Here is a 12,282-nt window from a genome sequence, read left to right as displayed (position 1 = left end):
TCATGATCCAACACCATTTTTACACAGCTGTTATGCTTTTACTCTAATCACGTTCTATAGACGGCTTTCTCGGCACCGATCTGCCATGCATAGCCCGTGTATCATGAAACCCATGGATAATATGTGAGATTCGGGACGCACCAACGTTCAGCTCTATTTCCGCTTCCTCCTTGAGGCTGAGCAATGCGGGATAACTAGGGAAGCCCAAAGGAATCAAATGCAAATGGATGTTTTTTGTTTTTTGTTCTATCATCAGGGCATTCGACCTTAGTAGATCATAGTAGTTATATTCCGGTTCCTCCCCACCGTCCACTCCTGTTGGCGGAGGGCGCGATGTGGGATGTACGTAAGTGGATATTACGGATCAAGAGAGAGAACATCAATTTATTACCGCATATATCTGGACTGCGGCGATCGAGATTACGGATTGACGAGGCAAAGGATTGGTTCGCGCGAGCGAGTGGGAATGACCGGTTGCTTACAAAAGGGTTTAAGTACTGATGCGGAAGGAGATGGATTTCGAACGGACGTTTGTAGCAAGAATGTCTTGCATTTGGGTGCTGGGCAGTTAGAATTCTCGGGATCGATTCACTCCGACTCGAGACCATCAGCCCCCATCCAACAGTATCCTTGTGGTGGATATATTCACAGTCAGCCAGGTATCATGTCTACTCACCCCGCCGTAGGAAGGTCAATCATCATCTTATGCAGTCCGGAATTGAGTTGCGATCACTCAGTCTGCCGACGAGTCATGACTCGTGACTAATTAATGGGCTCGCCGACAACACGAAGACAGTCCACTACACGACAGGTGGAATCTCAATAGGCCATCCAAGTAGTCAAGCCATTCGTCTCCACCCTATATTAAGACCGCCGTCAACCACCTTGAGCGAATGTAGCGTGCGCCCGTGTATGTACAGAATCCCACTTTTGTAAACGCCCCAAACTCCGTAGAAAATAAGATCTAGTCAACGTTACGCTTCCGTCGCTGTCATCTGAAGCAATGCCATCTCCTTCTCCAACAACCGCTTTAATCGCCGCTTTTCCTTGCGCTCATCCCTCGTCTCGTCGACCTTGGATTTCTTTTGCTTCTTCTCCTTGCGCCTCCCACCATCCGCCGTGCTCTCCCGTGAGCTGCGTGAGCTCTTCTTATCCTTCTTTTCTTTCCGCGCCTTCTTGTCCTTTTTCTCTTGAGCCCTCTTCTCTTCCGCCACCACCGCCGCCGCAGCAGCAGCCTCCTCCTGTGCAGTCTCGACGTCCCCCTTCAGAACCCCTCCAGGCACAAATTTGATATAATACCGGTTCGCAATGTGCATTCCGATCGGGGTAGCGGTCATCTTCGTTTGTTTGACGGTGACCTCACCAGTAGAGGAGTTGCACACATCGAGGGACTTGAGTTGGTTGTCGAAGGCCTTAGCCCACCAGTCGTCGGCGTTGTGTTCTTTCTTTCCTGCTCAGTGTCAGCGGAAGAACAAACGCATGTTGCTAAGGAGGGAGCGAAGTACCGAGACCGTGCTGATTCGCCTTCTGAGAGTACAGTACTGGCTTCTGGTCATGACCGCGACCGTTGGTCCAGCGGAATTGATCGCGGTGAAGCTTGATCGGCATTTTGATGGTGGTGGGATTGTTCAAGTGTGGCGGAAATTTCGCGCGTTTCGCACCCTTCCCCCATCGGGGGTTTCGCTTTGGGCGAAGTTTACCCGGCGGAAGTGGGGTGGCCGCACATGATGCGATCGATGATCCACATAGCAACAGCCCAGAGCCCAGCCATTCACTCCCGAGCTCGGGAAAGCAAGAGCTGAAGAGCAAGAGAGTGAGACAGAGAGAGGATCCTCCCTTTACCCCACACTCTTGCACACACACACCACACACACACGCAACAAAGCGGAGCGCGACGACAACTTATTACAGCAATTACTTTACTCTACCTGCATAACTACCATCAAAATGGATGCAATCCAGGCGGAATTCGACCGGCTGAACAATAAGTCTAACCTGTCGAAGGCAGTCACCGATATCGATAAGTGCATCGCGCTTCTCGAAAATGCGCGGAACCAGATTGCCCAAGGTTCGGATCTATTGTCTGCAGGCGGGAAGGGGGGTGTCTGACAGCTGTTTAGAACCGTCTTCACGTGGAATGACGTTGGCACGGCTACAACAATCTGTGAATTCGCAGCTTGAGAAGGTCGGCGGCGATCATAAGGAAGTCTACACGGCCCTGAACCGGTACGGGAAAGCTCTCGATAAAGTCAGTATAGCCAATAGACTGGGTCGAGGGTGAGGTACTTGGTCTTTGTGCTGACACTTCTAGAGAAATTCAAAGCGGCATCTGCATTCTCCTCGTCCGACTATGATGCGCTATCGAACGAAGGCCACTTGATTAATCGGGCGATCGCAATGCACCTCATCCGCGAGGGACAGTTCACCGTAGCCAGCAAGTTCGTCCAAGAAGCCGGCGACCTCGACATCCCACCCGAGCTACAGGACGAGTTCGTTGAGATGTACCAGATCCTCAAGGCGATGAAGGAACAACGGGATCTGGATCCAGCCATAGCGTGGGCTAGGCAGAAGGCTCGGCAGCTGGAACAGCGCGGTTCGAACCTGGAGTTTGATCTGTGCAAGTTACAGTTTGTGGCGATGTTCGTTAACGGTATGGATGGGAGGAAACATGCGATGGAGTATGCTAGGAGGGAGTTTGGGAGATTCCAAGATAAGCATCTCAAGGAGGTGCAGATGCTGATGACTGCCTTCCTGTACACCGATAATTTGCAGCAGTCGCCATATGGAAGGCCGTTTCTGGAGCCAGAGAAGACATGGGAAGATGTGGCACATTCCTTCACCAAGGAGTTTTGTTCGCTTTTGGGATTGTCGGCGCAGTCGCCGTTGTATCTTGCGGCTACAGCCGGTGCAATTGCTCTTCCGACGCTGCTCAAGATGACGAGCATCATGAAGGAGAAGAAAACCGAGTGGACCTCGCAGAACGAGCTGCCTGTACGTGTTGCTCTTGTGTGTCGACATTGTCACTTTTGCTAATATCATTACAGGTCGAGATCCCTTTGCCTCCCTCATACCATTTCCATTCCATCTTCGTCTGTCCTGTTTCCAAGGACCAGACAACGGAGGAAAACCCTCCAATGATGCTTCCTTGTGGCCACGTCATTGCACTGGAGTCGTTGCAGCGATTGGCAAGGAGCGGGAGCGCTCCATCGTTGAAGTGCCCGTATTGTCCAAAGGAGAGCACGCTGGCTCAGGCCAAGCAGGTCATAATCTGAGGCGCTGCTCTTCAACGCACATGTGTATTTCACTGCTGTTTTCTTACTTTTCTTCTTCAGGTGTTTGGGACAAATCAAACGGGATGGGCTATGGTGTATTGGGTTTCTTTCTTTTTGTATCGCCGCTGGTCAGGGCTTCCAGTGTCTATAGTATCTTACCTCTCGATTCAATTCAGTTATAATCATTGTGTATTGTAAGACATACCAGCGTTTGCTTTTTTCAGATGAGCTTCCATTATCAGACCGGGTCACCGTACAGAATCTTTATCGCTCAAGAAAAATCACTTTTGACCCCCAGACGCCTGCCACCCAAGACGGTCATAACCACTACCGTTTCCGGACCTTGTTGTGCTTGTTAATGGTGGCGTTTCCTCCCTTGACCATCCTCGCCCTCTGCATCTCCTGCTCTCGCTCGAGCTTCTTCAAATCCTTCTCCCTTTTCATCCTCGCCTCCAGCTCCTTGTACGCCTGCTCCCGTCCCTTCGCAAGCTTACTCCTCTCCCTCTTCTCAGCCCTCCTCCTGGCCTCCGCCTCCTCCGGATCCTCCCCTCCCTTCACCACATCCTCCCCAAACCCGCCCTCCGCCAACTGCTCAATCCTCGGGCGATTAAACCTCCTATCCACCAGGTCCTCATGCGTCCCAAAGAACTCTTCGGGCTTGAACTTCCTCGCCTGCTCCACCTCCTCCACAAAAACCGTGTGCTTCCCCTCAGCCTCAAACGCTAGCCTCCCCTCCAAGCTCTCAATGGCTCTCCTCTCCCTATCCCTCTGCACGCGCAAGTACCCAGCATCCTGCGTCTTCAGCAGCATGACCTCCCCGGGCGTCAACACCTTTGCCGTATCCCTGTCGGCGACTCGGACTCCGCCGTCTCGCGTCCGGGCGCTCGTCATCGCGTGGTAGAATTCATCGGGATTGCGTTCCTTGGCCAGCCGGGTGAGGGCGGCTTTTTTCGCTTTTTTCGCATTGAAGTCGCGGCTACGCAGTTGGTAGTCTTTGCGTTTCTCGAGGAGACCGTATTTCGCGCGCTCGGCGGGCTGCGACCGCTCCTTGTGGTTACGCCGTTGCACGGCGTTGCGGAGGGTTGACGACATCGTTGGGTGGTTGTGGTGGGGTGGGTGGTGGGGTGCGAAGGTAGGATTGGGGGAGCTGGGCAATTTGATGAAGAAAGTTTTAGTGGAATGCGCGTGTGCTTTGACGCTAGTTAGTGGTGGCATGGTGGCTAGCTGCACGGGAGGGACAGGGATTGTTGCGATTCTCGTTGAAAAGCCACCGTCGTCACTCGTTCAAGATATTGCACATTTATCATATTGGTAATATTTGCACACCTGGAGAATCCTGTTATTTCACACTTGCTTCTCCTTCTGTCTGGTATGTCTAGCTGGTCATCCGCTGTGTTTTGCGAATGAATCAATAAACAGAGACATTATCCTCAACAGGGATCTCTGAGGTCAAGTGAGTGACTGCACATGATTATTTCTACAAACAATCCATTGAATGACGGCACCATTGATATCCATGATCTCTGTCTCCGAATAGAAACATTCGTGTTCGTTGACAACTTGCTGCTGGCAATACCTCTCAAGAGGCAGGTAACCTTCTAGTTCAAACCTAGACCGTTTTCCCATCCGATGAACGCACCTTCTCTCCCTCCCTCTCCCTCCCTTCCTCTAACGTCCTCTTCACCTCTTTCCCCCTGATCTTCTTCACCAAGCTCTTCACCTTTCCAAGAAGCCAACCCGGCAAATGAAACACGCCCAACACGCACGTCACCACCGCCCAACCGACCAGCTCCCAGCGGCCAATGACGATCTCCTCGTCGCCAATTTCCAGAGCTCTCCGACTGGCCTCATCCAGCGCACGCTGATACTCGGCGAATCCTCTGATACTCTTCTCCCTCTCTTCTGCCCCGCGCCAGCAGGAAATCCACGTCCACAGCCTCACAGCCGGAATGTACATTCTCGACAGCGCGAGCTAGCACCGGTGCAGTCTGTGCCGCGTGGATGGAGTGGGAGGGACCACGGGGAGCGCCATGAAGGTCTCGATCCGCGGAGTCTGGAGGGATATGATGGTGTCCATGGCGGTGGCGCGGATGGCGGGATTGGCGTCGACCAGTTGCGCCCGGAGCTGGCGGCGGAGGGTGGAGGTGGGAGCTAGGGGGGAGGAGGGGCGGCATTTTGGTTTGCTGTGAATTGAGGTTGGAAAGGAATGTGGTGTGATGAAAAGTGAGTTGGGGAAGGGAGGGAGAGTTGGGGTGGTGGTGGTGGTGTTGGTGGGTGTTGGGTTTTGCGGGACAAAGGCCGTCGAGACCTAACCTTGTTGTTTTGTGTGAACGGAATGTGCGAGTGATGGAAGCAGATCGTATGGCCGTACCTCGTAAGTGATGATGTTGCTCAAAGAATGCAATCGGCAAGCTAGATTTCTATCTAGAGAAAAGTCGTTCAACACAAAGCCTTAGAAGATTAAAAGCAGAGAAAATCATATCCACAACGCCATGACCAGGTAGAAACAAGAAAAAAAACTATAATACAGGGTAGCCCAGAGTAAGAAACAAACAGACCCAAGTCGAGATGTAGTAGTTGAAAACGCCAGCAACTGCAAGTGCAGTGTAGTGCAGTGCGCGGTGCAATACAGGATACTAAGTCCCTAACGCCAGACAATCGTCCAATAGACCCTTCAGCTCTTTTCTATCCTCGGGAGCGCCGCCCTGCCACTCGCCGACATCAACTGTATCCTCAAATTGCAACGCCGTATCTACCTCGTAATCCCTCTCGTACCACCCTCCAGCCATAATCTTCTTCATACTCGTGGGCATCTGCGTGAGCAAGTTATCACCGAGCGTCAAGCTCAACCTCACATCATGCATTCCCAGAAGTGGGCGTTCCTGGCGTGGGACCCAGCGGCCCTTGGGTGCTAGTTTGCGGTACGCATCTGTCTGCACGTAGATTGGCCCGTTGGAGCGCACGCGGCCGATGATGGTTGTGAGTATTTCTTTAACGAACGTTTCGGCGGCGACGTTCATGAAGTTTGCGGTTTCCACTGAGCAGCCGCCGGGAATTCCCTCCTCGTAGCAGATAGGGAGCATGCGGAGACGGATGTTGTCCACGTCAGGAAACTCGCCGGTTTCACTGGCGAGCGGGAGCATGTAGCGCTGTTTAATTTCGGATTCCCAATCTGTTGATGTCAGCGAGTGGGCCAAGCAACTCGGGTAACGTTGAAGTGGGAACTCACTGGTCTTATTGATTGTGGCGCTACGTGGAGGAGGATCGGGCGGCTTGACCTGCTTGGCCGTATGATATTCCATGAGCGCATTACCGAGCATATCCTCGATATTCTCATTCTGCTCCACACAAATATCAGCACCCCCAATTCACCCAACGCGGACCAAATGCTCACCTTCTCCGGCACCTCCTTAATCCTTTTCCTCTCCCTTGCCGAGATCGCCATGATCTCCTTCTTCAGCCGCCGCTCATTGATATCACCAGCCGGCAACTTCGTCACGGAGCTCGGCTTATCACTCGCCGAAACCCAAGTGGCCACATCGACCTGCGGAGCATCCCTAGTAATATTCGAGATTAGAGCCATCAGTAGGCTATTATGTAGCCGGATCTTGGGTCCTTTGATAAACGGTCCTATATCCTCGAGTAATTCCTGGTCGCTCAGTCTGCCTACACATTCCCCACAGATCAGCCTACACCGCCGTCACCGCTCCGGAGCAGCAGGACATACCTCGGAGGAATTTATTCAAGGCCTCGGTGTACGTCATCCAATTCTCCTTCGTAAGCGCGCCCTTGAGCGCCTCATGATGTGGCTGGATCTCGAGTCGCGGCGCGACACTCGGCGGAGCCATCTTCTGTGAGTTCGACGTCGCGGTGGTGGGCGATGGCGACGAGCCGTTGATTGCCGCTTTCGAGGATGCCGACGACATGGCCGATGGAAGGGGTGGTGGGTTCTTGGTGAGTTGTGATGGGTCCATTCTGCATCCCCCACGCGTGAGTTCTGTCCCAACCAACTGTAGAAGTGCTGGCCACCCCCTGATGGTAATGTAAAACGAGGGTTGTGGGTGGAACTAGACGCGTGCGCGTGAGCTGTTCACGAGAGAGACGATTTCAGCCCGGCTGCTGAGAGCTTGGTGCACTAGTGAGTATGATGTGCGTGTGGTGCAGTAGGGTTTGGGGAGGTCGGTGCGGGTGGGGAGAGGTGAGGTTGAATTAAAGCTTACTACACATTATGGCCTGGGACCTTCACTTACCAGAGGGCTTGGCGCTTCCCATTCAGCCCTACCCAACTTCGCCAAGTGCCCAGTGGCAAACGATATGGGTAGGTGCCCCATAATCCCATACCTATCGAACCTTGGAACATCACTTGCAATTCAAGAGAAATTTATGGCTGGAATTCGAAGACTGCACTCAGGATTGTCATTCGCGAACTCCACTAGTGATCCTCATTGTTTGGGTGAGGTTTAACGGTTTATTCACCGTCTCTCTCTTTCTGTCAAATTTTGGTCGCCCGGAGATCTCGGCACGAGTCAAGGTTTGGCGGTGGAAGAGCCTCGACGGTGGAAGAGTCTCAACGGTGGAAGAGCCTCGATGGCCAGGCGAAGTCTGGTGAGCGGCCAACCTTAGGTGGCGTCTCAGTCTTAAATAGAGGTCTTCGCCGTGGACGATAGGTTCTTCTTTCTGTATCGAATAGAATATCATCATCTGTCTACCTAGGTATATATTCCAACACTTTCATACATAAATATTACAGCTAGATCCACCACCGCTTGCTACAGATCGAGAGCTCGTAGGAGACCTGTATTGCTCATAGCACCCAACATCGTGTGCTCTAATTATAGGACCCATGGTAATGATGGCCTGGTTTGAAAGATCTTCAAGTCATTAGCAACAACACATAAAGATGGGAATAAGGGGACATACAGGGGAATTTTCACAGCTGGCGTGCTACTCGGAAACCTCGGCGGACAAGAGCGTTGTGCGCCTCTTCGTCGAGCTACGGGTTGTCAGCTACTTGACTGACATCCGATGCGTAACTTAAGAAGGATATTACCCATGAAGTTGTGTGGTGCAGTTGGCTAGGTGTTGCATCGTTCTGAGCGTGTCTGGGTGACCTTTCCGGAGTTTCTTCTTCCGTACTGATAGTACTTCAGTAAATACTGTCGATGCCTCCTCTTTCGCTCCACTTTGCACTAGAAACTCCCCGTACGTCTGCAAGCTCTCCAACGTCCGGGGATGTGTCCTTCCAAGCGTATCGGTGCTCCCTTGGATAACACGAACAAACAAATCTCGTCCTTCATCGACCAATCCTAGGCTTCCCTTGACTCTAGCACTTCCCTCCAACGCGCGCAATGTGGTGTGATCGGCTGGTCCGAAATGCGTCTTCCTTTCCTGGTAGATCTTCTCGTAGTATGTTCCAGCCTCTTCAGTATCGCCGAGTTTTTCCAATGCATCCGCCAGACGTTCCTTTGCGAGGAGCATGGTGGGATCGAAAGAGCCCTGGTACGTCTCGAGTGATCTTTTCGAGGAAGACACGATCTCCCTAGCATCCGTGATTTTGCTCTGGTCGACCAAGACATTCGCAAGATGTAGCTTCAAAAGCATTGTTTCTGAGTGCTCGTCACCGTATCTCTTCTCGGCCTGTTGGAGTATCTGATGGCAGATGTTCTCCGCTCTATCGTACTGCCCCTGTATGCAATAAATAGAGACTAGAGGTTGAAGACCATCCCAACTATCCCGGTATTCTGTCGAGGACTTCAAGGCCTCCTGCCGTACCTGAGGGCTCCTTCGAGTAACCGTTGGGCCTTTCGATCCTGACCCAGCCTCCACAAGGCGAGTGCAAGGCCCTCCGGGATGTAAGAAAGCTCGAATGGTCTCGGACACATCCGTTTCATCGACAGACATCTCATCAGAAGTTCGGCCCACCTGAACGACTTCGCCGATTCCTCGTACCTTCCGCGGGCAGCCGATAGCGTCGCGATATTGCAGTAGGCGCGGATTGTGTCCGGATGAAAACAGCCCAGCAATTTCTTTCGCTTCTGGAGGACCTCGCTGTGTATCGTTACTGCGGTTTCGTACTGGCCTAGGTTTACACATAGGTTTGCATGTTGCTCTTGAAGGTGCAGTGTGTATGGATCGTTGGGACCTATATTGCGATCGTTCGTACTGGCAAAAGCCGCGAGTTGAAACATGTCAAGAGCCTCCGAGTAATCGCAGAAGCTCCGCAGAAAAGCACCCAGTTCAGCGAGAATATGCGAGAAGAACGGTTGGTATTCGCGTATAGGATCAGTTTTCATGTGTTTCAAAACAGAGAGCACATGCGGTCGTAGCCTGTAGCTTCGTGCGCAGATTTTGCCACCCGCTTCCTCTAGCCCTTTCTCCAATGCCCCGAGAACAATGGTTGCAGCGGCTTCGATCCAGTAGGGAAGCTCATCGGGGTATAACCAGGAGGATGAGGGTATTCCGCAGAGTGGATGAAAGCGGATGAAAGGCACAGTATCGCCTTCGCATAACGGTTTCTCAATCACCGAGAGTGATTGAAGCTTCCCGAGAGCCCGATGAAGATCGGTAGGCATTTTGAGAACTTCGAAAAGTTCCTTTATCGGCGTATGCCATGGATCTAATGGCCGTCCATCCTGTCCTGAGCATGTGACGGTAAAGGCTCGAACCGCACCGTTGTGAAGCATATCAACCGGGATGTAGTTGGGATTAAAGAAAGATAAGATGTTGAGCAGGTCTCCACTCTGTAGAGATAGCCGCCCGAGGACCAGAAGTATCGCCGCCGACAGAGCGTTATCACCGTCCCCAGGTTCAGATTTCTGCTTTCTGGTTAGATAGGATAACATGGAGTAGAGTGCCAGCTAGAAATTACCGAGGAATCTAAACCGTCCGGACTGATTTGGTTCTCAAATTCTTGAAAGCCGAGTTGATGTTTCGTCATATACTCGGCAGTTGGAACGATTGCCTCTGTGTTTTTGTCCAAAATTTTGAGCATCCTGTTGGCGCTTTGAAGTTCTGCACCAGTGATCTCTTTGCCCACCAAGTCGGACCATATCGCCAATGCCGACTCATTCTCCAAAGGTCCCACTTCCAAACATCTGGTGATATTGAACTTCTCGCGCACATCCCCTACTCTGTCCGAGGTGAGCATCAAGATTTGACTCTCCCTTATACCCAGAGGGAATTGAGCGACAAGCTGCCGCATTGTTTCGGGAACTCCGTCCAGTATCAGAAGTAAGTTCCCCTTTCTCTCCCCGTGTTCGTTCTTCATCCAACGCTCCGCGATATCGACGCGGAATTCCCACTCCCAACCCGTAGAAAGTCCGAGCATCCAGTATATGAACTCGTAAAACAGATTTTTGGTATCCAAGTTCACAAAAACCTGATACGGATAAACATTTTCGTGCTGTTTAGCATATTATAGGGCCAGTTGAGTCTGGCCAATTCCCGAAGCACCGAGCAGTGCCACGGGCTCTCCATCACAGTCTTTAATCAAGTCGTGTAATCGCTGGATATCTTGTTCCCTACCCATGAATGGGCTGCAACGATACGCCGGCGTGTCGTTAGGGACACAAAATGACTCCGGGGCCTCATCGAGAGCAACACTTTCCCTGATTTGGAGACGAGGTAAGTTGCCGTCAGTCATCTTCGAGGTGAGTAAGAGCGGTAAACACGAACCATTGTATGCCTTTGTCCTCCTGCTCACTCAGATCATCGTTAGTATCCGGCCGAATTTTAGATGCCTCATCGGCATCAGTCGCTTTCTCAGCTGCCGCTATTATGAGTGGCGGTAGGCTTTGTATCCATCCTAAGATGACATCACGGACAGCCGCATAGCTCGGATCATCTCTGGATCCATACTTGTTCAAGCCCGAGTGATTCACATCCAATGCAATACCCTCTTGACCTTTCAGCACTGCCGATTCCTTCGGAACAATCTGGAATCTTTGAGTCAGCGACGAAGACCTCACGGGGGTTTCTATATAACCTACGAGTACTTTGTACTTTGATATCCTCGTTTCGTAAAAACAGGTGGTCTTGCAGGCTGGAACCTTGCTGGCAAAGGTTTTTTCAAGATCAAGCAGTTTCGACGAGTTTTTTGTCAAAATTCGGAATAAACCATCTGGAGTCGACCTGGTGAAGACGTTTAAAATTCTAGCAAATGTTCCAGCCACAAACGGCAGGATCGCAAGTCCGTAGTGCGGTACCCCTAGGTAAATGATTCCGACGGTGCAGTCGGTGATGTTCTTATACCACGAATCATCAGCTGATTCGATTAATGCCTATGAATTGTGGTTAGAATTTAATCGTCCCAATATGAAGTATGTACATAATCCATCCGAATTTACTTGCATGCTTGGTGATGATTCCCCCGAAGGAGTGCCCGATAAATATGATTGGTCTCCTACGTTCCTAGAAACCGTTACAAATCCATCTCTTTGTTATGTGCCACCAACGTAATCATCCTTACTTGCTTCGTTCGCCTTTTGCAAAAAGTCCCCAAAATTGCTCTTCTTGCGTAGTCTTCCATTTTTGCATTGGGTGCTTTGCTGAAGAACTTGGTGTCATCCCCCCAGGCCATTATACGCGCCCGAGGCGCATCTTGTGGAAGTAGGTCTCGCAGCCAGTGCACTCCATTCGAAAGCCATGTGGTATCAGGATCGGCCCCGAGCCCTTGCATTCCGATGATGCTATTCACAATCAGTAAAGGCTGACTTTATACGAATAATCGGAAAATTAGGCGCTTACTCGACTATTGGCTCTTCGTTGCCGTCTACCCCAGTTCCGGGAGCCACTATCCTCATGGTGTACATTGAGTTGTCTTCCTGCTCTTCGGCGCCGTTTCCGGTAGAGCGTTCATTACTCAAGTCTAGCGGGAATTTCATGTTCACTGTATCGGGCCTCAGCTGTGGATTTCGAATTCAATTGCCAAAATTCAAAGTTGATGGCCGAACCCTTACATATATACGACTACTTGGATATGTGTGTGACGACTTTTACGCGCCGCAGCTTG

At 51.4% G+C, this 12,282-nt stretch overlaps 6 protein-coding genes across 6 annotated transcripts; 1 reads left to right on the top strand and 5 right to left on the bottom strand.

Annotated features, from left to right (window-relative positions):
• Positions 1-779: 779 nt before the first annotated feature.
• On the bottom strand, positions 780-1,757 carry BZA05DRAFT_432645 (uncharacterized protein). The gene is made up of 2 exons (XM_051486228.1): positions 1,506-1,757; positions 780-1,450 (listed from the first exon to the last, which is right to left on the bottom strand). Exons 1-2 carry the CDS (start codon positions 1,606-1,608, stop codon positions 975-977), a joined length of 579 nt encoding a protein of 192 aa, XP_051344390.1. The 5' UTR covers positions 1,609-1,757; the 3' UTR covers positions 780-974.
• A 12-nt stretch (positions 1,758-1,769) lies between these two features.
• BZA05DRAFT_432644 (CTLH/CRA C-terminal to lish motif domain-containing protein) lies at positions 1,770-3,450 on the top strand. Its single transcript, XM_051486227.1, has 4 exons — positions 1,770-2,068; positions 2,121-2,248; positions 2,314-2,991; positions 3,045-3,450. Exons 1-4 carry the CDS (start codon positions 1,948-1,950, stop codon positions 3,270-3,272), a joined length of 1,155 nt encoding a protein of 384 aa, XP_051344389.1. The 5' UTR covers positions 1,770-1,947; the 3' UTR covers positions 3,273-3,450.
• BZA05DRAFT_382439 (small-subunit processome) lies at positions 3,451-4,442 on the bottom strand. Its single transcript, XM_051482116.1, has one exon. It carries the CDS (start codon positions 4,362-4,364, stop codon positions 3,600-3,602), a length of 765 nt encoding a protein of 254 aa, XP_051344388.1. The 5' UTR covers positions 4,365-4,442; the 3' UTR covers positions 3,451-3,599.
• A 439-nt stretch (positions 4,443-4,881) lies between these two features.
• On the bottom strand, positions 4,882-5,349 carry BZA05DRAFT_440404 (uncharacterized protein; the record flags this gene model as incomplete). Its single annotated transcript, XM_051486594.1, has 2 exons — positions 4,882-5,244; positions 5,290-5,349. The coding sequence occupies 2 exons, from the start codon at positions 5,347-5,349 to the stop codon at positions 4,882-4,884; spliced, it is 423 nt and encodes a 140-aa protein (XP_051344387.1).
• A 559-nt stretch (positions 5,350-5,908) lies between these two features.
• On the bottom strand, positions 5,909-7,198 carry BZA05DRAFT_440403 (transcriptional regulator of RNA polII, SAGA, subunit-domain-containing protein; the record flags this gene model as incomplete). The annotated part of the gene is made up of 4 exons (XM_051486593.1): positions 5,909-6,444; positions 6,502-6,610; positions 6,667-6,938; positions 7,000-7,198. 4 exons carry the CDS (start codon positions 7,196-7,198, stop codon positions 5,909-5,911), a joined length of 1,116 nt encoding a protein of 371 aa, XP_051344386.1.
• Positions 7,199-7,940: 742 nt separating this feature from the next.
• Positions 7,941-12,187, bottom strand: BZA05DRAFT_470036 (uncharacterized protein). Its single transcript, XM_051487878.1, has 11 exons — positions 12,018-12,187; positions 11,740-11,959; positions 11,622-11,681; positions 11,261-11,551; positions 10,947-11,206; positions 10,738-10,879; positions 10,141-10,674; positions 9,045-10,087; positions 8,323-8,943; positions 8,193-8,265; positions 7,941-8,143 (listed from the first exon to the last, which is right to left on the bottom strand). Exons 1-10 carry the CDS (start codon positions 12,152-12,154, stop codon positions 8,217-8,219), a joined length of 3,357 nt encoding a protein of 1,118 aa, XP_051344385.1. The 5' UTR covers positions 12,155-12,187; the 3' UTR covers positions 7,941-8,143; positions 8,193-8,216.
• Positions 12,188-12,282: the final 95 nt, after the last annotated feature.

The sequence above is a fragment of the Tricharina praecox genome (genome assembly GCF_024521635.1).
Source record: "Tricharina praecox strain CBS 144465 chromosome Unknown BZA05scaffold_1, whole genome shotgun sequence".
Taxonomy (NCBI): Eukaryota; Fungi; Ascomycota; class Pezizomycetes; order Pezizales; family Pyronemataceae; genus Tricharina; species Tricharina praecox.
Note: the sequence above shows the minus strand (reverse complement) of the source record. Positions and strands in the feature narration are given on the sequence as shown.